The sequence below is a fragment of the Lipophrys pholis genome (assembly GCF_963383615.2).
Source record: "Lipophrys pholis genome assembly, chromosome: 12".
Taxonomy (NCBI): Eukaryota; Metazoa; Chordata; class Actinopteri; order Blenniiformes; family Blenniidae; genus Lipophrys; species Lipophrys pholis.
Window position 1 is genome coordinate 9,063,722 of NC_137641.1, and position 24,827 is coordinate 9,088,548.

At 43.9% G+C, this 24,827-nt stretch overlaps 1 protein-coding gene across 1 annotated transcript in view; it reads right to left on the minus strand.

The window, feature by feature from the left end:
* The window catches only part of dcc (DCC netrin 1 receptor), a gene marked incomplete at both ends in the record, with an annotated part of 276,203 nt that overhangs the window by 46,945 nt on the left and 204,431 nt on the right, over nucleotides 1–24,827 (minus strand). The window contains 5 exon segments of the mRNA XM_080477036.1: nucleotides 8,191–8,256; nucleotides 16,429–16,461; nucleotides 16,670–16,864; nucleotides 18,609–18,716; nucleotides 24,432–24,570. Coding sequence (XP_080333162.1) covers nucleotides 8,191–8,256; nucleotides 16,429–16,461; nucleotides 16,670–16,864; nucleotides 18,609–18,716; nucleotides 24,432–24,570 — 541 coding nt within the window.

A 24,827-nucleotide genomic window follows, 5' to 3' on the forward strand; every position in this document is an offset into this window, starting at 1 on the left:
TGTGAGGGGCGGGGAATCAGATTAATTCGATTCAAATGTCTTTATTAAGATGCCAGGAAACAGTTCTATATCGGTTCAAATGATGTCATCGCTTCATTTTGCCCAAATTGAACGTATAAGGACACGTATTCGACAGAGCTGCACACTTTATCATGAAGAGCATTTGCGCGTGTGTGTGTGTGTGTGTGTGTGTGTGTGTGTGTGTGTGTGTGTGTGTGTGTGTGTGTGTGTGTGTGTGTGTGTGTGTACACACACACGTGTGCTGACATTCGTACAAAATAGTACGACAGATTCTGTGAGTTTCTGTGAACTGAATGTTTCGAATTTATGTCTGTTTGCTTGTTGCTCGGTTTCTTTCTTCCCGTTTTCTCTCCTTCTATCTTTTAACCCCAACCGGAACCGCAAGAACCTCTGAGTCTGGTTCTGCAGAAAGCCTCCACCTGGTTCTGCAGGTTTCTTTCTGTTAACAGGGAGTTTTTCCTACTTGCCCATGTGTAATTGTTGGGTTTTTCCTCAGTAAAAGTGCAGCGAATGACTGTGTTGTATTTGGTGCAATAGAAAGAAAACTGAACTGATTTTAGCAGGTTAGCACAAGTTACCATGGTGACAAAACGTGACCACCGTCACAGCAATAAAACCCCAACGCTTCCCAAGCATGACCCCACATAGCTGAGATCCTCCTCCACAGCTCCCGAGGCAGATCAGAACAAGTATGCTATGAACCCTTTTTAAAAACTTCTGTTTGGGAGCAACGCAGGATATACTGATGTCCGCTAGCTTAGCGGGCTAATGTGGACAAGAGGAGTTCACACTGTCCCTCGTCCGGCTGCCCAAACCCGTCTGTGCGACAGACTGGCACAAAAATTGTCTGTCACTCCAGGCTCCAAAGTCAACAAATAGTACAAGTTCTTCATGCAACGGTACCTGTTTGGTTATGGATGTGAGTGTTTTGTCTTCTTAGCTCTTTAGCTGAGAATGCTAGGATAGTGATAACTCAACGTGTGGTTGTTTAGTTCAACTATTAACTGTCTGTTTTGCTAATAATGCTCCTTTCTCCATTAAGTTGCTTTATAAACATCGAACAGTTGCTAATATTCTTTTTCTCAGTTGTTAGTCTCCAAATAATGCCTGGTAGATAGTTTAGTATGGTTAACATGCCTAACGTCAAGTCCTATCAACGCTGTTGACCACTTGTATCGGTCAGAGTGCGAACAAGACCCTCGTTACCATCAGGTTTTTTTTTTATTAAATTATATTAAGTTTTCTGTTTGTTGTGTTCTGTTGCGGTTGCAGCCTTTGCAGTGTCCCACTGAGTTCCACCAGTGTCATTCTCAGTCTGATGTCAGCACTTTCCTCAATCAATGACACAACTGCACACAGACCTGTTGAGACCTGAGTTATTTAAGAAGAACAAAGACCGAGAACGATGCTGTGTGACGAGTCAATCAGTGTTCACATGCACACTAATAATCAATGTATTATCATATTCCTGGAGTATCGTGTTACTCGAGTGGTCGTGAAAACACCAGAATTTAATAGCGTTTCATGAGGCTATTGCAGTTTGCTGATTATTTCCATAGACAATACAGCATCAACACACACTGTGAGGTCTCTATCATCAGGTTCCACTGTTACTGCAGGTGAAGCTAATCTACAACTGACCACATAGTGGCCCTGCTGTTTCAGTACCATGGACGTCAAGACTGTGGCCACTGTCTTGTGTCCTGCAGAACAGGCACCAGTCAATGACACAGGTGAGATATTAGTATGTGTTACTCTTGTTAATGTTGGACTTGCAGTTTACAAGAAGAGGTGTAAGGACCAGCACAAAGTGCAGACTTTACAGTCCTCTTCTGCTCTCATCTTCTTCCCCTGCTCTCCTTTCTCACTCTCTGTAATGTCTCTTTTTGTTGTCAGGCCCTCTTCCACATCCTCAGGCCAGACAAACGATAAGCACAGGCTGGAGTGCCTTCATTTGTTGAACTCTAAACTTGGCTCTGTGCCATTCGGGTCTGTTTTTTCCTGCAGATGTTGCCTCGTGGAGGATTTATTTACCTAGAGTATAATTCAAATGTATGCAAAGAGATCACTTGGCTGTAACAGGCAGTTTATCATGAATGAAATAAATTTATAAGTGAGGCTTTGGACTGTGAGATAAATGATTTTACCAGGCTGAACAGCTTATTACCATGAGACAAATAAGAAGATATCTTATGATTTCTTCGACTCAGCAGCGTTCCCGCTGATGTTGCTGCTAACAGATATCTTTATCGCAGACAAAAGTGTGAATTTATGTTGAACAAATGAAGTATATTCAGACAAGGTACTTTCACCACAATGCTGTGAGGTGGACTGAACAGAATAAAAAGCATGTTGGACTATTGTGATGGGATTTTAACCGACCGAGAGCTCACAAGCAGCTTTGCGGAGCTTACAGGAGCTCCTCCACCAGCCTGTCACTTCCTGTTTGGTCCTTTCACACAGACTCGGTCTGCTGTTTCAGCAAATGGATCACACTAACACAGAGACGGTTTCATCTGCTACCTCCAAAGCATTCAATGGCCTAGGACAAAGAATCTGTATAGTAAGAAAGAACACACTTTCCACACAAAATTTCACAAATTGATGTATCAACGATGAAATTGTCCCCCTGGAGGTACCTCGGTTTTGTAAAAGTAGAACGGGAGGCAGAGCTTTCAGCTATCAGGCTCCTCTCATGTGGAACCAGCTCTCAGTTTCAGTTAGGGAGGCTGACACAGTCTCTAACTTTGAAGGTTTGGCTTAAGAGTTTTCTATTTAATAAAGCTTACAGTGGGAGCTGCTTCAGGCCACCCTGGACCTTACAGTGGTTTTGTCCAGCTTCTTCCATCTGAGAAAGTTGGCCAAGGTGAAGCCCATTCTTGCACGTCAGCACTTTGAGACAGTAATCTGACTTTATTACATATCAGCTGGAGTCAGCCAGTCTTCCCTCGCAGGCCTCCTGTTGGTCCTGCAGTTGGACTACCAACTGGAGCATGGAAGAGGGAACACATACAGCAACTCCCTCTCTGACCTCCCTCCACTTGCTGCCCGGCCACTTTAGGGACCGAGGTCTAAACAGAAGCTCAGAGAGGAAAGAGCTTTTTGTGTGAGGATATGGACCACTCCCATCAGACAAGCCCCGTCACTATTCATTATTAAAACTAATCTCAAAACCAATTATATTCCTTGGCTTTTAACCGAGCTTGACACTCTGCTTCTTATTTATCTATTTATATTTATTTATAAAAAAATTTTTTAATCTTCTCAGTTTATGTTTTCAGGTTTTTTGTCTATGCATTGATGGTACTTTGTTTCAGCTGTTGCTGTTTTCATTGTGCTATATAAATAAAGTTGAGTTTAAGCTGCTATAGGTTTAAAGAAACATGAGAACATCACCCCAGTCCAGTTTGATTTCTGATTGGCTCATTGGAGCAACACACTTTTTAAAAACTGAAACAAGCCAGGGAGAGAGGACAGACTTTCTTCACTTCTGGGGCGCCATTCCCGGTATGGGGACGCATATTACTGTTGGAAAAACCATCAGAAAGTGAATTAAAAAAAAAATAAATTTCCGTTAAGAGCTTTTAAAAGACTTGCTCCACCTAATTTATCCGAGCTTTTAACATTTCAGTACCAAAAAAGAACCATGAGGTCATCTGATCAGGAGCTTCTTGAAGCACCCATGTCAAAATACAAATATTGGGGTAACCGTGTGTCCGCTGGAGCTGCAGCCAGGCTCTGGAACAAGGTGCCCTGATATGTTCACGATCACTGACCCAATTCCTTTTGAATCAGAAAGCAAAACCTTTCTGTTTGAAATGGCTTTTAATACCTAGCGGATGGTGACATTTTCTCTTAGATGTATATTTTGTTGCCGTTTATTTATATTGTTTCATCGTATATTTTACTGCAGTCTCCCTTTTAAGTTAATGTGTTTCTTTTAAGCTGTGAAGCACTTTGGCTGGATTATACAAATACATTTTGATTTGATTTGGATTAGATTGCTGGGAGACCTTTACTCGACTGACTCTCTCGTCTTTTCAATGACTTTACATTCGTATGTACTGAGAACTTTTCAAGAACTTTTCCCTCTTTCTGTTCGTTCCTGCAGGATCTCTGTGGATCTGCACGTTAGTTACCTGGGTGTTCTGCCCAGCAAATCTGCAGTGAGTTGATTAGTTCACCATTTCACTATTTCAAATCAAATGTTGTTTTGACTGAATTGGCTTTAATATGATTTTTGATGTCAGTGTTCCTTTATGATGTTTATCGCACATGAAACTCTGTTTTTAGACATGTCTCCAGGCCATGTGATAGATGCTTTCAAACAGACTCTACATTTGAAAGTCAACTTGACTGCTGTATGTGTCTGTTATCCAAGATATTCCTTCGAGGTTTCCTGGGAATAGATTATGTAATTGGACAGTAATTAGAGAGAAGATGCCGTTCACATGTAATGTGCAGCCAAGCAGCTTCTCAGTGACATAATTTTTTTTTTTTGAGAATAAAAAGACCAAAGTAAATCTCATTTACACTTGGAGGTATGATTACGGACTGAGAGTGTCACATAAAAGTAGGAAGATTTTTACACGAGGAATCAGAATCAGAGTCTGTGAAGTCCCAGAGAAGACACAGTTGTACCAGACAACTGTAAGTGACAGGAACAGCATCTGACAGCGAGTCAGAAATGACCCGCCAGCTAAAAGCGTGTTACCGACGAGAAAGGCAATGTTAACAACCTCTGCTGAGATGCCCTTGAGCAAATCAGCGAAATCCCCCACGGCTCAGTGGGAGTGTGTGTGGAATGAATCACAATCTCTCAGCAGTTTGGTGTGGAGCCACGACAGCGGCAACAAATCAACACGAGGATGACAGCGAGGGCAGAAATCCTCACAAAGCCTCGACATTCCAGCAAGGGAAACAAAGCAGAGCAGAAACAACGCGCACAAACAGAGGCACCAGAAAAGCTACGTGACAGCCGCTAATTTTCTTTTTTGTGGAAAGAAACATGAAGCTCTGAAAGGGAGAATCAATCACAAGGTCGTCCACTGGGGGAAAAAACTACAAACAAAAGACAAATCAACTCAAATTCACAACAGCTCTTCTGTAGAGGAGTCGGAGGAAGGAAGTTCACCTCGTAGAGGCTTTAATGTGAACATCACACACAGGACCACGTGTTGGACGCATCTCCTGTTGTATTTTGTGGGAAAAAACTTTGTGAGAGGACAGAAGTTCTGCTCAACAACGGAACCCAAAACAAACCTTCTTCCAATGAGTCAAGTTCCTTCACACACGGCGGGACCAGGTGGAAAACAAACCAGAGAACACAAGCATCTACCTGAATTCATCGGTAGACATGTGATTATATCTGGGGGGTAAAACGGTTTTCTGATGGGGAGAGGTTCTTACCCAGCATTCCAAGAGATGTTACTCAAACTTTATGAGACAACTTGACTTCATTGAAAAGCTTCAGCAAACTTGAAGTTCCTCACGTGACCAGATTCATACACACAGTAATCACAAACACAGGGACGGGATCAGGGATCTTTGGGACGTATGTATGTCACAGTGAACCTCCCCAGAGAGCCTCTACATCAGAGTGACCCCCCCCCCACAGACCCTCTACACTACAGTTAACCCCCCTCACAGACCTTCTACCCCCTCTCAGAGTTCCGCTACAGAGCCACGCCGCCACCTGCAAAGCTCGGGTCGGAGGTCAACCGGTCACGCAGGTCGTTTGTCAAGCCAGAGGAAGCTCTGAGACACAAACGATGACACTGCCTTTAAAATGAAATACCATCGCACAGATGAACGAGGCTGCGAGCTCGGCCACCCGCCGGGGCCAGAGGTCAGCCACGACTGATTTACTGTCACACACACACACACACACACACACACACACACACACACACACACACACACACACACACACACACACACACACACACACACACACACACACACACACACACACACACACACACACACACGCACACCACTGCGTAGTGAATCACTGCCTGATATCGACCGTGACCTCTGACCTCTGAGGAATCAGAGACCAGATCGGTGGGAGTTATGACCGTTCGCTGTGTGCATTCGCTTTAAAAGTAGCGGCATTAGTGCACATGAAGGAAATCACACCTGGAGCCGACCCTGAAAACCTGCTTCCATTATGAAGGTTTCGGTGTTTGGAGCTTTTCTCATTGCAACGCTTCAGCTGAGATGAGCTACAAACCAGAGCACATTAGAAAGAAACAAAACGTGAATGTTTGTGATCACACTTTGTTGGAAGCACAAAGGTTTGGTCCGTAATCTTCACTGTGACTGAGTACATGTCCTACAGGGACGGGGAACCTTATCCACTCATTTATGAGGGGGACGAATTGCCTCCAATTTTAATCAACATACACGCTCTGGATCACGCTAACGCAGTCATTTAGAGAAGTTTTCTGAGGAATGCAGCCAGAGTCACATGTGAACCAACTATTGATTTTGGAAAAGAGGCGTTGTCTGATGTAATTGATATAATGTCTGTACTGACGTTAATGTTACCCGCAATGCCGATATGGATAAAGACACTCGTTTTAATATGATGTCTGGGATTAAATTAAATATTCATATCAGCATACAAGTAATTGTTTGAACACCTCTAGTATCCCTTTTATAAATAAACGTTTCAACATCGCACAACGAGCAAGACAAGACAAGATGAGACGAGACGAGACAAGTCAAGACAAGACAAGACAAGACAAGACTTTACATTGTCTTGATATCTGTGTTTTACTATACAGACGTTCTCAACCGAAAAGCCACATTTTGAGTATTAAACTATTTGCAAAATGGAAAATACAATACGATATAAAATGAAGAGGTAGAAATACAAAAAAACCAAATGTTAACAACACTGAAAATGTGATGCAGACACTCCGGCAGTGACAAACAGTGACCGGCCCCCCGACCCCGACGCAGAACCCAGTGAAAATAGTCTGAACAGCAAACCAGCACTAACGCAGCACTTAAGACAATTAAGACTATTTTTGTTCAAATTTGGACAAAGTGGGAGAGCCGCCTGAACTTAGAAAATGCACCGTTGCTGCCGCTGCACGGGCGCGCACGACCTCCGCCTCACACTCGGCCGTGCGCACACGCACGCCTAATGTGGGGGACTGAGTGACGACGTCATCTTATAATAAACTCTCATATCTTAAAAACGAAAGCGGCACAAGTGAGAATTCTTTCAGCACAAACCAGCACTAACGCAGCACAAAACTTCAATGAGTTGTACATGTACATTTGCTGATGGCGCCACGGTGGCAGTTAATTGGGCAGAAACAGCAGATAAACCACGAATCCTGCTCTCTGAATCCCTCTGATCAAAACAAAAAAACCTCCTTGTGTAAAACGATGAGTCAGAGGCAGGTGGACACGGCTCTGGATTATTATATATGTAACGCTATTTCAATTTACATGTCACTTAAATAAAACGTTTATTTGAATTAAACAAAATGAACAGCTGAACAGCTTTCAATCAGTTCAGTCTTTAATTGATTCTGCACAAAAACCTAAAGTTAAAAAAAACAGAGGAGACAAAACTTCTGATTCAGCTTCTTCACACGATGTGGAAGTTTTAACCTCTGAGAATGAGAATTATTTTAACTTACTGCTCCCATAAAGACCATTAACATAATTTCCAAAGGTTCATTTTACCATTCAGAAGACCATAAAAACACGTTTTAAAAAGCTGATTTGAGGCCATGTTGATCAGTAATAGTCATTAGTGGGATATCTGTGATTAACATGAATATAACATTTTAAAAGTGAATATTTAATTGTTCATTCTGAAGATAATTCAATTTTGCTAGTTTGTTATATTGCTTCATTAAACATTTGATTGTAACAATTCCCTCCTCACGCTCTGGTTTTCCTTTTCTTAAACGCTACAAACTGATGATTAGATTTTCCACCAGAACGCGAGAATCTAACTAAATCATTCTGCCGCAGACAAAATGGCAGCAATCAGATCCCCGTCTGGACGGGACGAGTTCAGGTTCAGCTGACGGAGACGACTCTGACGAGCTGACGATGCTGCAGAACATCACAACGTACTGAGGAACAAGTACTGAAGCTGCCGGTTCTCCTGCTGTGGGACACAAACAAAGCGGGCCTTACCGTTAATGCTGCTCCTGTCGATCAGGTTGGTGTCTGATGGCCAGAAGGTGTGGTCTCCTCCTCGACCTGGAAATGAATCAAAGCGAGAGATATTAGAACGGAGCAAGACGGAGGAAGATGACTCAAGAGTTTGTTCTTGGTATATGGGTTTCACTTATATAGCGCCTTTCCACTGCATTTACATCCAGCGCTTTTAATCATTCACCCTTTCACACAACAAGGGCGGCGCTGTCAAACCATTGGGAACAATGCTTGGGGTTCTTCCTTGCTCAAGGACACTTTGACATATGGAGATGGGAATTGAACCTGCAACCTTTCGATTGGGAGACGAGTGCTCTGCGAACATGAAATAGTGGAATCGTGCTGAAACAGAAGGAGCGTTTGAACTGTGTCGTCAATACTTCCTGAATAGAACATGAGTTCTAGCGGACCTGGAGGTGACCTGTGATTTATGACTTTTAAAAAGCTCACAGGTCCAGAGTCAGTTCGACAATCACATCACTGGAGGCGAGTCATTGTTCTTAAAACGTTCACCGCATTAGCAGAGTTTCTGAGGGAACGTTCAATCAGCCTCATAACAGCAGCCTGGAGGTTCTACAAAGAGATAAACATTATGTTGTTAGAGGTCCCACAACTTGAAAAAAATCTTCCATCCATCCATCCATCCATCCATCCATCCATCCATCCATCCATCCATCCATCCATCCATCCATCTTCCACTACCTCATATACCATCGTTGGGAGCAGACTACACTCTGGTTGTCAGTAACGTGAAAAACTGCCCATTAGAGTGATTTCATTGGTTCTCTCACCAATTGGTAAGAAAATCCACATTTGACTCTCGTCACTGAAAAACTGCCGTGATCCCTGTTCTCTGTACAGAACTTTGCAGGTGGAATAAAACTTCAAGTCTCAGACATGGAACTGTACAACTGACAGGATGTGGTATGTTTTTTGTGCTTTTTTTTTTTTTTCACCGTCTGAGTTTCAATCAGTAAACGCCTAAAAAATAAATCAAACCTTGTGCAGATCTCTGTCTGGATCTTTGTAACCATTCCTTTGGCACCAAGTTCTGACAGTTATTGCGTTGCGCCTGTTGCTCAGCCAGCGTCTCTGTATGAAGACCTGACACAGAATCGCTCCGCCAGTTCTAAAGGTTTGACCTCGTGGTTCTGACGCAGACGTTTCATCTCCACCATCTGACTCAGCCAACGCAGACTTTGGATTTCAAGTCCCAGCGCTCCTTCCCTTTGAGTCTCCGCCTTGTCTCACAGCCTCACAGCTCCTCATTACCCTCCATTGTGTTTCCAGACTCGGTTACTGTCTGTGGAAAGAAGCTCCAGCGTGAGTGGGATGTTTCTTTATTCATGTATTAAACAATTACTTTAAAAGCTATAAAAAACTTTTCACCCTCCATAGACTGACATCGATCATTGCTCTAACGACGGTTTTCTGAGATGTTCTCAACACCTCAGAGCAAAATACCCTATTCTGGTCATTTTGTTCACTTTGGAAAACAATGACCTACAACTCGACTCCTCCATAACTGTGTACTCATATGAAGATGTTTTGTGAATAGATGAAGAGACGTTAAGTGACTTTTTGTGCAAACACAAACTAATTGGTAAAGAGTTATTAGACCTCCGTTCACTACTGGACCGGAGTACCGGAGTTTTCTTCTACCTGTGGGAGAGTCAAAGTGAGTATCCACTACCAGAGAGAGGAGCTGTTTCCCCTCATGACATCATGAAGGGAAAGTGGAGCAAGCAAGACAGACTTTCTTCACTTCTGGGGCCTCATACACAGGCTATGGGGACACATATTATTGTTAGAAAACAATTACAAAATGATTTGTTGCCTCTGAAAGGACCTTTAATTATCTGAAGCCTGTCGGTGAGTCCAACACGCACGCGTGGCGGACGAATCCAAGAGACGTTAGACTTTGTCATATGTAAGGATCGGTATTCTCCTGATATTGGTTTCCTCCCATTGAAGACCAGCCGTGTCCTCAGACACACACCGTGACATCAGGTCAGCTCCATTGGGAACGAGTGAGCAGAAATATCCCTGGCTAGTGTAAACAGGAGAGGAAGAGTCAGTGTGGATCCCGAAGCCAGAGTTAACGGCTGGTTTCTGTGCTGGTGCAGAATGAATGGAGTCTAGGACACATACCACAGGATCCACGGTTGCACACACACACACACACACACACACACACACACACACGCACACACACACACACACACACACACACACACACACACACACTGCAGTGATCAGGCTCAGTGAGAAGAGAAACAGGAGAGGACTAATTATTTTTGTGCACGTAGATAAGAGAGAATTTTATTCAGACTTTGGTCCAAGTTATTCCGTCTTATGTTCCTTGCATATCGCAATGATTACTGCTGTGCTGCATTTTTCTTTCCTCTTTCTTATAAAGCTTCAAATTCATTGACCTCTTTAACTTAGCTGGCTCTCCTCCAACAGCTATATTTGGGATAAACACCAAAGGCAACAGAAAATATAAATAGTGAGGTTATACAATGGTTTTTTTGTTTTTGTTTGAGGTTTTCATGTCCCCGTGATATTAGCTTGGTCGTACCAAAAAGTGATCATTTAAACACCCGTCGGTGTCGTTGTCGTCACACTGTTACAAAATCAGGCTATTTTATTGGAATTAGATACCATGCTCCTCTGGCAACATTTAAAACGGCAACTAAAGTCCTGGTTCATTTACCAGTACCAGAAAGGATACATTTTTTTTTTTACTTTTATTATTCTTAATGCAAATTAGTGCTTTTGTAATATTTTTTGTAGAATACTACTACTACTACTATGACTAGTACTACTACGGCTAATAATAATATCAACAGCAGTCAAACAGACTAAGGAAAAACAAAAACAAAAAAACAATCAAATGAATGATCAAATGTAGACAATCCGTCTTCAATATGTGTAAATGTGGTTGTACATTTTTGAAATGAAGCATTTTTTAATATATTGAGGCTGTTCCCTATTGTGAAGTCTGAAATGACTGAGGTCCACCTTCACCTGACGGAGGATAAAAAACTATTACCAACATGTCGAAGTTGATGTATCCTGAATGATTTCACAGGTGAGACTCTCTTGTAAAGGATTACAATGCTTTTACTTTGAAACCTGCTGAGAGCTTTGCCCTACGGCTTATTTAATATTTTTTGGTTGTATTTTTGACATGTTGAAACACATCGTCTACACAGTCATGTGATCTGAGCTCTCGCAGGAGCTGTATGTGGATTTTAATCAAGCAGAGTCTGAGCAGCAGCAGATCATCACACGTCCAGTCGGTCTGTTCAGGCCTTCCGACTCTGACGGAAGACATGTTCCAAACCTTGGCCGCAGCCACAGACGATCTGAACAGTCTGAACAGGAGTTTATGGTAATGGGTCAATTTAACACACAAACTGTTTCACAACGTCGGCAAACATTTGTCTTGACGGTTGTGACTGTTGTTTGTTTTTTTTTTTTAAACAAGTTTGAAAAGGAAATTGTGTAAACCAGCTTATCTTCAGCAGATCCACATGCTGCTGTTTCTGTGATGAGAGAGATTTTCTCAGCTGGCTCCACGTGACTTTTATCAGCAGATATTGTCTCCGTTGTATTTTCTCATTTGAGTCACTTTTTTAATGTTGGCGAAGGACAGACCTCTCTTCGCGCGTGACAGGGACATAAACAACAACAATGCAGCAAAGCCACAAAAGTCACAAAACAAAGGATCAATCGATTTGTCCAAGCGTGTAATTTAGCATGTCCATACAGATCTTAGTGAATCAGACACTCAGTGTTTCGAAATGTATTGGTTGGTTTTCTGAAGCTTCAATCTGCACAGCACATCTTTTGTTCCTGTGCTGTGCACGCGAGCGAGCGTGCGCGTACATGTGAGTGTGTGTGTGTGTGTGTGTGTGTGTGTGTGTGTGTGTGTGTGTGTGTGTGTGTGTGTGAGAGTGAGAATGTATGTACATCTGTTTACAGTGTCTAAGGTCCAGAGAAACAGAGCCAAACATCAATCTACCCTCCCCCATCACTATGACGCCTCTGATTTATATGGTGAGGGACTGCAGTGCGCACGCACACACACACACACACACACACACACACACACACACACACACACACACACACACACACACACACACACACACACACACACACACGCACGCACACACACGCACACGCACACTTGTCAGTGACAAACAGCACCATTTAACACCCTGACACCAAAGCTAAGTCCCGACGCCTGAAATGCTTCACTGCACTTAAGTTCAGATGCAGTGAAAAATTCCCTGAACAAAGAAAAGATCTGAGTCTCGCTTTCACTCTGTATGACTGTGTATCTGACTACGTATGGATCCAGAACATAGCAGCAGTCCGAGGATTCACACAATGACTGATGCGCAAGATTAATCCGTTTGACCTGAGATCAATGCGTTCAACAAACTAGCATTGATGTTGGTTAAAAGAAAAGAAGAAGGAAATATTAGAAATATCTGTTCAGGTAACGACTACCACAAGGGATGCATCAATACCTATACCAGTATTGGGTGTACCGATGCTGCGCAGGATACTCGTGAAAGCTCTTCGATCCAACCCTGCGAGGTTTATGTGATGCCATCCATCAGCAGTGTCGCCTGCAGGTACGCAAAAGAGGACAAGTGATGTCCAGGGTTTGGAGATTCTTAAATATTAATGAGAATGAAAAACGTAAGGTAGACTGTAAATTCTATCCTGCCTTAATATCAAGAGGAGGAAAACGATAGGACAAACCAGCAACTCTGGATGCTTTCACACCAAGATAGTCCGGGGACTCGGTTTGATTTGGATTGATTTTGCTTTCATGTTGCAGGTTTGAGAGACAAACCGCCTGGACGACAATTACAACAGCTGCTGGTTTGGCGTCGCTATCACCCGAAACGAACACCGACCAGAGAGGAAGAAAAGAATGACGAAGAAGAAACTCGGCTCATCGATTGGGCCAGACCAAAAGCGGGAACCCCGCCCCGTTAGCCGGTTGGTGGCTAATGGTTAGCCACAAGCAATCACGATATACAAATTTCCAACCAGATATCAATGAACACCTTCCCCACTGCTTCTTCCTCACTACTTCTTCCTCACTTCTTCTTCCTCGCTACTTCATGTCTGCAAGATATTTTCCAGCATTTTCTTTCTGTGTCTGCTTCTTCAGATTCACTTTTAGATTTGCTTGTTTACTACCCACAATGCACTGCACTCTATGTCACGTCCTCTCGTTGAACGGTCTGCTGATAGTCCCTGACGTGTTCACACTGACGTGATCCAGACCTCAGTTCACTTGCAGGTGAACTGAGACCGACGTCAAGTGGACCAGAGTTCACTTCTTTGATCCGGATCACTTTCGTGAGCGCAGAGTACGCATGACGTCAAAATCATCATCCACCCTGTGCACTAGGCTCCGACCCTCTGCGGTCGACCCGCGCGATCTGTGCGCACAGACTGCGCATGCGCCAGAACCTGCTGGACGCTTGTGTGAGGAGATCCTCCGTCTCACCGTCTGAACAATCGCAAAAGAAAAGCAAATAAAGAGCCTGAAGCTCAGAACTGCTGAAGTGAAACATAAAATACTTGAGAAAAGGTGGAGAACGCCGGGCAGCAGAAAGTGGAGATAGTTTCGGGATCCTTACGTTACGTTATGGAACGTTAAGGAAGTGAACGAGGAGTGTAGTATGGATGCAATCGTGTGCACCCGCGGCCTGAATATTAGAATAATCAGGTCCAGCCCAAGTATTTCGGCCGTTTTAGTGACACTCAGCTTGAAATTTAACAGAAAAACCTGTCCATTGTCCACTTGGGCAGGTGGTCGCTCATTACGGTGTGTTAACAGTTAAATATGTGTCCGTGCACCGTGACGTGTCGGCCCAGTACAGGGTGTCCACTCACCCTCAGAGGTTCTACTGTAATTTGTGCATAGAGCGTGATTTAGGCTGAATAGCATTTAACAAGTACTGCTGCGGGTATTCGATATGGGCAAGTAGCTTGTCCTTTAAAAAAGTTTTATCAGTGCATCCCTAACTACTACAAATATGAAGACTAACTGTTGTGGACAAGGAGACAGCCTGTGTGCAGTGAATGTTAATCCAGCCATTGGAACAGAACTCTATTGTATTAACTATCAAAGCCTATAATTCTGCCACAATAAAAGCATGAAATTTATAAAAGACTCCGCAGAGCAGTGTGCACTGTACGTCAACACACCGCCTCACATTAACCGAGCTCACAGACCTCTGGTGTGCTTTCAATTTGTTTGTTTGTTGTGGCAGTTCTGCAGGTTTTATCCATGTTTGACTGCTCTCATGTGGCGTCAGTATTCTCGTGTGTTTTCAAAGCGTTTTGCTTGAAGGACACTCGGACAGGTGGCGATCAAGTCTCTGACCTTGGGGGTTGTGAGACAACCGTCTCTTCTCACTGGGCCACGGCATGCAGCACGGCTTGTTGAGACAAATCCATTACAGCTTGTTCTGTGTCACTCGTTCAGTTTAATTGTCCGCGTGAGTGAAGAACGGAAGAGTTGAAGGCCTCAGACGTCCTTCACTCTGACGCCATTCCTTCATTTCCTCTGTATTCAGAAGCTCCGGCAAACGTCACTGCCTCCTGAGAAGCACGTGTCGTCTTTACGTGACTGCAAGGCAGTCGGGAGGTGAGTTATCGCCGCTGCACATCTTCTCCTGAGAGACTGCTTCAAAATGACACGGACGATTATTTCATGTCACTTCTTCAAATGACCACCGCACCGTCCTGGAAAAACGCGCTCGTGATACGTTGACTTTATACGAATGTGGCAAACGCATCTTTCCGATCACCTCTCGCATGTCTGCGCAGATAATAACAAAAGCCTCTTCTCTCCCCTTGTTTCTCTCGCTCACAGAGAGGAGATTATCTTCACCATGTAATTAGCCAGCGCTTCTCTGCTTCCGTCACATGTTCTTGTTTGTAACAGTGAAAAATTCATTCAGTCGGGGGGGGGGTAAAAAAAAAGTGAGTTGAAAGTGCTGTGTTTACATTTTGCCGCTGTGTTTTCAGGGTAAGTGATCTCTCATTAGCGCTGTGAGATGGAGGATCTTCCATTAAGGAGATGAAACAGAAACACTGGGGCGCTGCGCTTGTTCTCTGGCTCGTCTCTGAACAGCCACAGTAATCCACAGTAATCCTGCCCCACTGATGAACACAATCAACAAACTTTCAGTGAATTTATCAAGGTGAAGCTAATTGTTTGTAGGGATTATTTGGAGATAAATAATATCATTCTGCCGGCAATCTGTGACTGAAATGAAGAAAAACCTAAAGTGCAGTTAACCCAGCGATTTAGATTTAGGATTTACACTGTAAAATCAAGGATTAAAAAGAAGTACATGTCTTTGAAAATGAGCCAAATTATATATTGTGTCTGAAAACAAAGATTCTGAAGTGTGTCTTTTCACGAACCACTAAAACTCCTTGAGTTCTTTGGAGTCATGTTTTCGGCTTTGCATCTGTTTTGTGGATCTCCTATTGCTCCTGCGTTGTTTTTCTTTTCAGTCATGTGACTGTGTTACAACCAGGAAGAACATTGAAACGCTGGCATGTGATAACTTGAATCAGTGAATATCATGAAAACATGATCTGTGATGTCTTTTGGCCGATGAAGCAGGAGGAGTCTGGATGTAAAAACTGTTATATGTTGTTGTTTTGTTGAAATCAAGCAGCAGAAATGTGACAGTCGGGACCGGAGACAGCTGCCGTGTAACTAACAAACTGTTAGAGACAGTATCATCTGCTGTCAGGCTCCTGTCCTCTTGTCTGGGGTCCTTTTGTTCACACTGTACGTCCGTATCTGCTGCTGTTAGCCTGAATCTGCTCTTCCACCCATCAAGACGCACACGTGGACTCACAGCCAGTGGAAATACACCCCGCACCACCGCTTTCTAGGTTAATGTAAGTAATGCACCAACACGGTGTCTGGCTTTAACGGCGACTCCTGCACGGCTGCACAGATGTGCTGACGCAGCTTAAACAGCAAGTTGTAAAACACACAAGCGCGATATAACATGAAGCAAAAAAAAAGGTACGTGACTTTAGTGTCACCTGCCGCCACAGAGGAAACAAAACTGCGTATGATGAAACGTCCAATATATTTAATCATCAGCGTGTGTGACGGTGGCCCGACGACAACACATGACGGACACCTACCCTGATCGTTGGCCATCTTATCAGGATGTTCCACTGAAAGAGACAAGAAGAGAACATTTAGACACTATCGAACCACAGAACACACAATCTGCATTCATTCATGTTTCTACTCACCAAACACGCACGCACGCACACACACACACACACACACACACACACACACACACACACACACACACACACACACACACACACACACACACACACACACACACACACACACACACACACACACACTGACCCTTGGCCGTCCTGAAGTGGATGGGCTCGGACAGAGGACCGACTCCCTTGGTGTTCTTGGCCTGGATCCTGAAGTAGTAAACCGTGTCCAGGTTCAGGTCCACCACCTGGTGGGTGAGCCGGTCGCCGCTGATGGGCTCCATCACCCAGTCGTCGATGGGCATGTTCTTATCCATCGTGTAGTACAGGATGTAACCTGATGGCGTCACATAGGAGACAGGTTAAAAAAACATTCTTCTCCTTCCATCTTCAGGACAGAATTAGACTGAAACGAGTAGAATCAGGCAGGAGAAGAGAAGAGAAGAGAAGAGAAGAGAAGAGAAGAGAAGAGAAGAGAAGAGAAGAGAAGCAGATTTAATCGGATTTAAGAGACAAATGCAACAAAAGAGATGTTGAGAGCCTGTGTGTGTGTGTGTGTGTGTGTGTGTGTGTGTGTGTGTGTGTGTGTGTGTGTGTGTGTGTGTGTGTGTGTGTGTGTTACAGTTGTCTCTGCAGGGAGCGTTTGATTCGTCCTCAGGGACACTGCAGGAGCAGCAGTGCTCGTTAAAACAGACGGCTTTACAGCCGAGCCGATCACCCAGAGGAGGAGCGGGAACAATAAAACAAGTGTGTGAGTGCATGTGTGTGTGTGAGTGTGTGTGTGTGTGTGTGAGTGTGTGTGTGCGTGTGTGTACAAAGTCACATTTAAAGCATTTTTTACGATTGAAATCATTAAACCATAAAACTAAAATTAATTAGCAGATCCTTTAATACCAAAGTGAGAAAATACAAAAAGCTAAGCTAAGCTAAGCTAATTTAATTTAAGAATTCTAAGTGTTATTATGTTAAATTATTTATGGCATCTTTAGTTTCTGTGGTTGTACTTTTTGACATTTTGAGGCCCTTCATAAATAAAAGAAAACTAACATGGAAGATAAATCTGGCTATCTAATCTGGCTGGTTTGTCTCTGATTCTGCATTATGGAGCACACACGTTTCAGTTTGCCTAGTGTCGAAAGGTATTTCAATGTTTTGCACATGTTGTGTTACGATGAAGCATTGGGAAATTAGCACGCTGTGACCTTTCATTTAGCTGGACTCTGAGTCATTCAAAACTTTTTGAACGGCCATCATTTCTCCTCTGCAGGACTCCAGGTTAGATTATTTGTAAAATCAGGGAAAAAGAAGCTCAAATAGTCAAACGGTGTGATTGTAAATGTGAGAGTAAATGAATAAAGATGTTGACTGATCATGTTAATCTTGCACAGCTTTTTCCACCGGGATCCATTTGTAATACTGCTCTCAACATTTTTTATAGTGACTATTGAGGCGAGTTTTGAAAGCAGGTGTCGTCTGGGCCAGGACGGGTGAATCATAATAAATGTGTGGAAGAAGAACAGAACTTTTTGACTCCCTTGTTTCATGTGCCTCTGACTAGAACGTTGACCAAGGGATGGGAACAGAGAATACTTTCGAAAATTCTGATTCCATTTTTGATTTCGCTGAATGATTGGGTTCTTTATCGAGTCTCATTTGGAAATTAAAAACCAGCAGTATTATTAGCAGGGGACCTGCTCACGTTGCCACTGCTGCTGTTTTGAGATTCACTCCGGAGTGGATCAAAAACACATCATTCGTTCAAAGTTATTGCTGCTGCGTGTTCACATGTTTCTGTATTTGTCGTATTTTCTCCCTTTAATGAAAGACCCACTTTGCAAGTATTGCAAATTGCCCTGTCGTCATTCTTTCTCCTGAAATGGAACCAAACTTTCAAGCGTTCGTGTCACCTGGGCGCCATGTTTCCTGCTGGCTGCACGAGTGAAGGATGTGCGTGGTGACGTCACTCGCGCCCAGTAGAATTGACGAGGGAATCGTAACAATGGTGTGTGTGTGTGTGTGTGTGTGTGTGTGTGTGTGTGTGTGTGTGTGTGTATGTGTGAGTGAGTGAGTGACACTCTCACCTGTGATTCTCCCGTTTGCCTCCATCGGTGGCTGCCAGCTGATCAGGATGGCTCGGGGTCGTCCCTCTCGACTGATGACGGTCAGATCTTTGGGGGCGGAGCTCGGAGCTGTCAGTCACGGATGAAGAGAGAAGCGAGATGTGGGTTAGCGTGCGGCTTGGCCGGGTTTCCCTGTGGATTCACCGTCTTGTGTTCAGTCATCTTCTATGTTTGAACTTGAGCAAATTGTGCGGGAGGCAATTTTCCAGCACTTTGCCCGACTGCCTTGTCGTATTGCTCCTGTTGTGAGAATGTCAAGCTCTTGGCCTCACGGCACAGAACAAGCCTTCTCTTCCCCTCTTCCGTCTCCATGGAAACTAAGTGGCAGCTGGGCGGCGCCGCGGCGTTGTGAAAGGTTTGCTGAGTTACAGACGTGATTAAAGACGAGGGTTTTGGGTTTGGCAGTGGGACAGGCCTCATCGCGTGCACCCCGCAGTCTGCTAATGAAACCGCTTGTTAAATCTGACACGATGCACTGGAGGAAATTACAAGTTCCTCTGGAGCCTGTTAGGGACCGTGACAACCTGTACTTCTCATAAATACACAGGGAGACGTGGGAAGCACACTGCTTACCTGCAGGCTGCTGTAATCAGCATGAACTGTGACACCAAAAACACTCATTTCCACTGCAAACGGTGCAGATTAAAACAAGACTTCACTGAAAACTGGGAGGGGAACGACACGAACATGAGTTAGCATTACAGCTGGTTTTATTCTCATTAATCCTAAGTCATTTGAAAACTGCGGGATTAAATCCTGGAGCAGCTTTTTCCTCTGTTGTTTCATGAAATGTTGTCTGTGTGATTATGACTGGACACAAACATAGGGCCCGTGGGCCCATTCACTTAATCAATCAAATAATCGGTTTTTATTTTAAACAATTAATGAATCAATCTACTCGGTGGGTCCGCTTCTGGTCAGGACAAACTTAAAAGACGACATGAGGGTTTGTAAAGGGATGACATGGTTTCAGGGAAATTCACATTTCCGCCGGTAAAACAGCATTTTATTGAAATGACGCAAAAATGTTCCTTTTAAAACGGGTTCATGTAACGTAAAAATATATTTAACTACAATAGAACATCTTCATTATATACTCTGCATTCAAATTGAAGGACACATTTGCAGTTGTGATTAATTATAAGTTATTAAAAGATCTTTTTTTTTTTTTCCCGGCCCACACAATAATTTAACATGCTGTATGAAACCTCTGAGCTAATTAAAATGAGTTTAAAACAGGGTGGAATAATCAACATGACAGTTCACTGTTTATGTTGACAGTTATCGTGAAGTTACAGATAATGGAATCAGTTCTAACTCAAGCGTTATTGTCATTGGACTTTATCTGCACTTCCTGGCTATCTGACGGCAGTGGTACCCCCCCCCCCCCCCGCCCCCGGCTGAGAATCTGTATCTTCAGGCGTGTTTCCTGTGTTGGGTTCCTGGTTTTAGTCATTTCTGTTTCTAAAGAACCTTCTAATGTGCTGGATTTATAAAGACACAAAGCACGGCCACAGAAATGGTATCTTTTATTAAAAAGCATGACCTTCATTGGTGGATGACTGGTAACAAAATGACCCAATACTCAAAATGTCTTATGTATTTTTTATGGAACCAATCTTTTTTTTTTTTTTTTTTTGGAAGATTTGTTTCGTATTTTGGCTGTGACTGTACTAAAATAAGATTTGAAGTTCGAAGAGTGATCTTCGCGCAATATTTCACAAATGCATGTTAGAAAACATTTTTTGCACCAGTAAAACTAACAAGTACCAGGTAAATAACCCCAGAAAAGTGTTTTCCCTCTGTTTCCATGGAAACAGAGTCAGTCAATTGTCAAAAGGTTACACCTTGGGAGCCATTTTCAAAAAGTTGTGTTTTCAGTGGCCCTGGTCACCGTCGCGTACAAGAACCCCCAAAACATAATGAAAGCGTTGGTCTATTGCTGGGTCTCTGTCCTCAAGTGATTGAGTAATTTACTTTCATATGATGACTCATCATATGAAAGCAAATAATAAAGAGAGGAAACCCACAGGGTCCGTGTGCCGTAAAAGTGAAGGAAGGTCCAGAGCCACTTCATCTGCATGTGTGAAGACCTGATTTTAGCTGGTTGATAGTTCAAGATCACACAATTTTCAAAAGAAGTGGAGCACAGATAAGACAAATTAACATACAATTAGTATGGAGATTTGGCAGATGAAGCACAATGTCAGGTAATACTTTTTTACATTTTTTTGAATGAAACAAATTACAAGCTGCAAAACAATCTGTAAAAGCAGCAAAAATTATGGAATTTCTATTCATATTCTTTACAAGCAGAGATATTGGGAATTCTAACTGCTCACCGCAACAAACGTTAGCCTGGTCTGAGCCAGACAAGGGGTGAGCCACACATTAATAACTCAAAGGTCAATCAATCACGCCGTCTGTGAACTTTATAGGAGAAGCTCTCTGTAATTTAAATGAGCTTGAATTTTACACATCAAACAAAGTGATCTAGACAAAATGTGTTGCTATTACATCTGGATATGAGGCTCTCATGTGGAGTCTGCTGGATGAATCCTGAATGTTTACTGAGAGTTGAAGCTGAATCCACGGCTTTAAAGGCCTGTTTATCACCGATCCCAAGCCCAGCCAATGTCGACACCGTGGTGGGTTGTGTGTTGCAGATGTGGTTAGTGTGTATTTTGCAGTGGCGGCCCGTCAGGGCCCGCAAGGCCTTCTCTACAGGCCTAAGAAAAATATCTGAATCACAGACTGATTTCAGCCAGGGTAAAGAAATCTGCCTGAGGCCTTCACATTCAATTCTGCAGGCGTCTGCAGTGTAAAATAAGTGTCGGTCACACTGATGCTTCAACCAATCAGATTTTGAGTTGGTGACTCAGGGCCTTCTAGCAGGCCGATGGTAACGTCAGCGTTTTCAGAGAGTTCACTCTCCAGCGCTCGCTGACTGCATCTGTATCGAGCTGCACGGACAAAATATAGTTGCGTTTATTTAATAGCGGTTTTGTCAACCTTCAATGGCTACAGGAGAAGATAAAGAGATTTGGTTGCAGATTTATTGTCAAAACAATTTTCAAGACGGACTTTTCCAAGAGTTCATTGAACGCAATTTATAATTTACTTGCCCTTACTAAAACTTCCATGGCAGGATTCAGGATTATATTATTTGCCATCATATCATTTTCAAGACCATGAAAAGCTGACGTTCGTCACCCTCCTCGACCACGAGAAGCTTCGGTAATAGCAGCCGCTTTTTTATGTAGCTGCAGCAGAAGGAGAGTTGTCAACTCCGGATATTTTTTTCGTCAGTAAAGGTATTTATTCTGGTTACACGAGTATCTATCTGTGATGCAACGGCTCTTTATACTGCATTTCTGAACAGAGCCTCAGTCTGAAGGTCAGTATTTTTTTTGGGACCCTCGGGGAACCACGGGGGGCTGATGTAATACACTTGATTGGCTGACAAATCCAGGAAACATGATTGTAAACATCCTGAAAGAGATACCCTGACATTTTGAGTCTGGTTTCATTGTGTTGTGGAGTTCCTCAGGGACTCTTCACACTGCCGGCTGCTCAAATCTTCATTAAATGGAAATGTTGCTGAAAGGAAATAAAACATGTTCCCTCTCTTTCTTGTGCTGCATTGAGGTTTGATCACTGTGTTTGTCCCTGAAGTCCAACACTCACTTTAACTACATTCAGTAGAAAGAAACACTGACGCTTTGCTGCATCTGTATTATTCCATACTTTATTGGGGCTGGTTTGATGCCACAGTCTTGACCTGACGGCTGTGCAAACGTCCGATCCCAAGTCAGCATGCCAATTGCACACTCCCTCAAAACTTGAGGCATCTGTGGCATTGTGCTGTTTGATCAAACTGCACATTTTAGAGTGGGCTTTTATTGTGGCCACCCTAAGGCACACCTGTGCAATAATCATGCTGTCTGATCAGCATCTTGGTCTGTGAGGTGGGATGGATTATCTCGGCAAAGGAGAAGTGCTCACTAACAAAGATTTAGGCAGATTTGTGAACAATATTTGAGAGAAATAGGTCTTTTGTGTATATAGAAAATGTTTCAGATCTTTGACTTCAGCTCATGAAAAATGGGAGCAAAAACAAAAGTGTTGCGTTTATATTTTTGTTCAGTGTTCTTCTTTGGCCTCCTTCCGTCTCACGAGACGATGGGCTGCACCAGGTTGAATCAGGTCCGGACGCTGCTTCTTCTCATGCAGTTGTGAAGTCCGATGTGGGAGTGACAGTCTTTGCCACAGAGGCTGCAGGTGTGGGTCGTCGCCGTCCAGTCTGTGAAGCTGGACTTGTGGGTGGCTTTGGACTTGCGGGCTGCTCTGCACTTGCGGGCGGCTCTCTTCTTTCTCTGGTGGTCGGTGTGGTCCTGCTCGGCTTGCTTGGTCCCACTGTGCATAGTGAGACCCCAGGAGTCCCGAGACTCTGCGAGGCTTTCCCAAGACTGAGTGTCGATTCCAGCACACTTTATATCTCTTTTGCAGGTGTCTTTGAAGCGCAGCCGGGGGCCAGCTCGGGATCTGGAACCTCCTGAGAGCTCGCCGTAGAACAGGCCCTTTGGTATTCGGCCGTCCTCCATTCAGCGGACGTGGCCTAACCAGCAAAGACGGCGCTGACTCAAAAGGGTGAAGATGGATGGCAGGCCTTGTTGCTCGAGTTCATCAGCGTTGGGGATCCTGTCCTACCATGTGTTCTCCTGTATGTGTCGAGGCAGCAAAGATGAAAGCTGTTCAGTCGTGTCTCCTGGGCAGCATATGGTGTCCAGGTTTCGCTGGAGTAGAGGAGTGTGGACAAGACGTAGGCTCTGTATACCTGCATCTAGGTGTTCAACGTCAGGTTGTTGTTGGCCCACACCCTCTTTGTGGAGCCTGGATATCACTGCAGAGGCCTTGGCAATCCTGGAGCTGATCTCCGGTTCGAGCTGATGGCGGATCCCAGGTACTGGAGCCGATCAACTGCGTTGAGCTCCTGACTCCTTATGTGGATACTTGGAGGGGAGTTAGTTCCCTGTCCCATCACCTCCATTTTCTTGATGCTGATCGTGAGGCCAAATTTATCACACACAAGGACAAAGTGGTCGATCAGCCTCTGGAGTGCTTCTTCAGTGTGGGTTGTGATGGCGGCATCGTCGGCAAAGAGGGCCTCCCTGATGGTGATGTGCCTGACTTGGTCTTGGCTCGGAACCTGGCCAAGTTGTACAGCCTGCCATCTGAACGATTGTGCATGTAGACTCCGTCCTCGTTCTCCTTGAAGGCATGGGACAGGAGCATCGAGGCAAAGATCCTGAAGAGGGTTGGGGCAAGCACACAGCCCCGCTTGACTCCACTCTTGATGGGGAACGGTTCTGATGTTGCTCCGTTGTAGCACCCCATGCTCTGCATGTCGGTTTGAATTGATTTGATGATGGAGTGCAGCTTCGGGGGACAGACGATCTTTTTCAGGAGTTGGAACAGACTACGTCTGCTGACGAGTGTTTTGTTCAGTATATGTATGGTTTCATTACAAAAACAACCAACAGCGCCAGCTTGTGGCCTGCCATACAACTCCATGTTTATCAGCATTTCAGCCCTTGACGTGTAAACAAAGATCTTTTTCAGAATGTTGCTGTGTAAGCGCAACTTTTCTGAAATTAATAAGCGTTGCCACTTGGAATTTTGTGGTGTAAATGGGGAAATGAATTCAGCAGTGGGAAGGACGAAGCAGTTTGAGTCCTCAGACAGTCGAGTAGAGAAGTTCTACTGAGTACTAACAGAACCTACCTGCTTCATACGTGGTGGCGTGCGCCGTCATACTCCAGGTGCTGGACTTGCGACCTTTGGTTACCATGACAGCAAACTCGTACATGGTGTTGGGTTTGAGGCCAGTGACGGTATGGCTGAGCGCGGTGGTGTCTGCAGACTGAAACAGGATACGTAGCTGTTAAAAGCTGCTTCTCATGGAAGACACATCACAGAACTCTTTACAAAGAGTCCTCATGGAAACAGAAGGACTCTCTGTGAAAGTGTCTGTCCTCTAAGCATCTCATTTCCTGTCTGCACTGAGCCTGTCCTTGTGTTTGCACTTTAAATATGTTTTCATCTTCAACGTGTTAACAATTGACAGCAAAACTTTGGTGCATTTTCATTTAAACGCCAGACTTCACTTTGTCCTTGTGT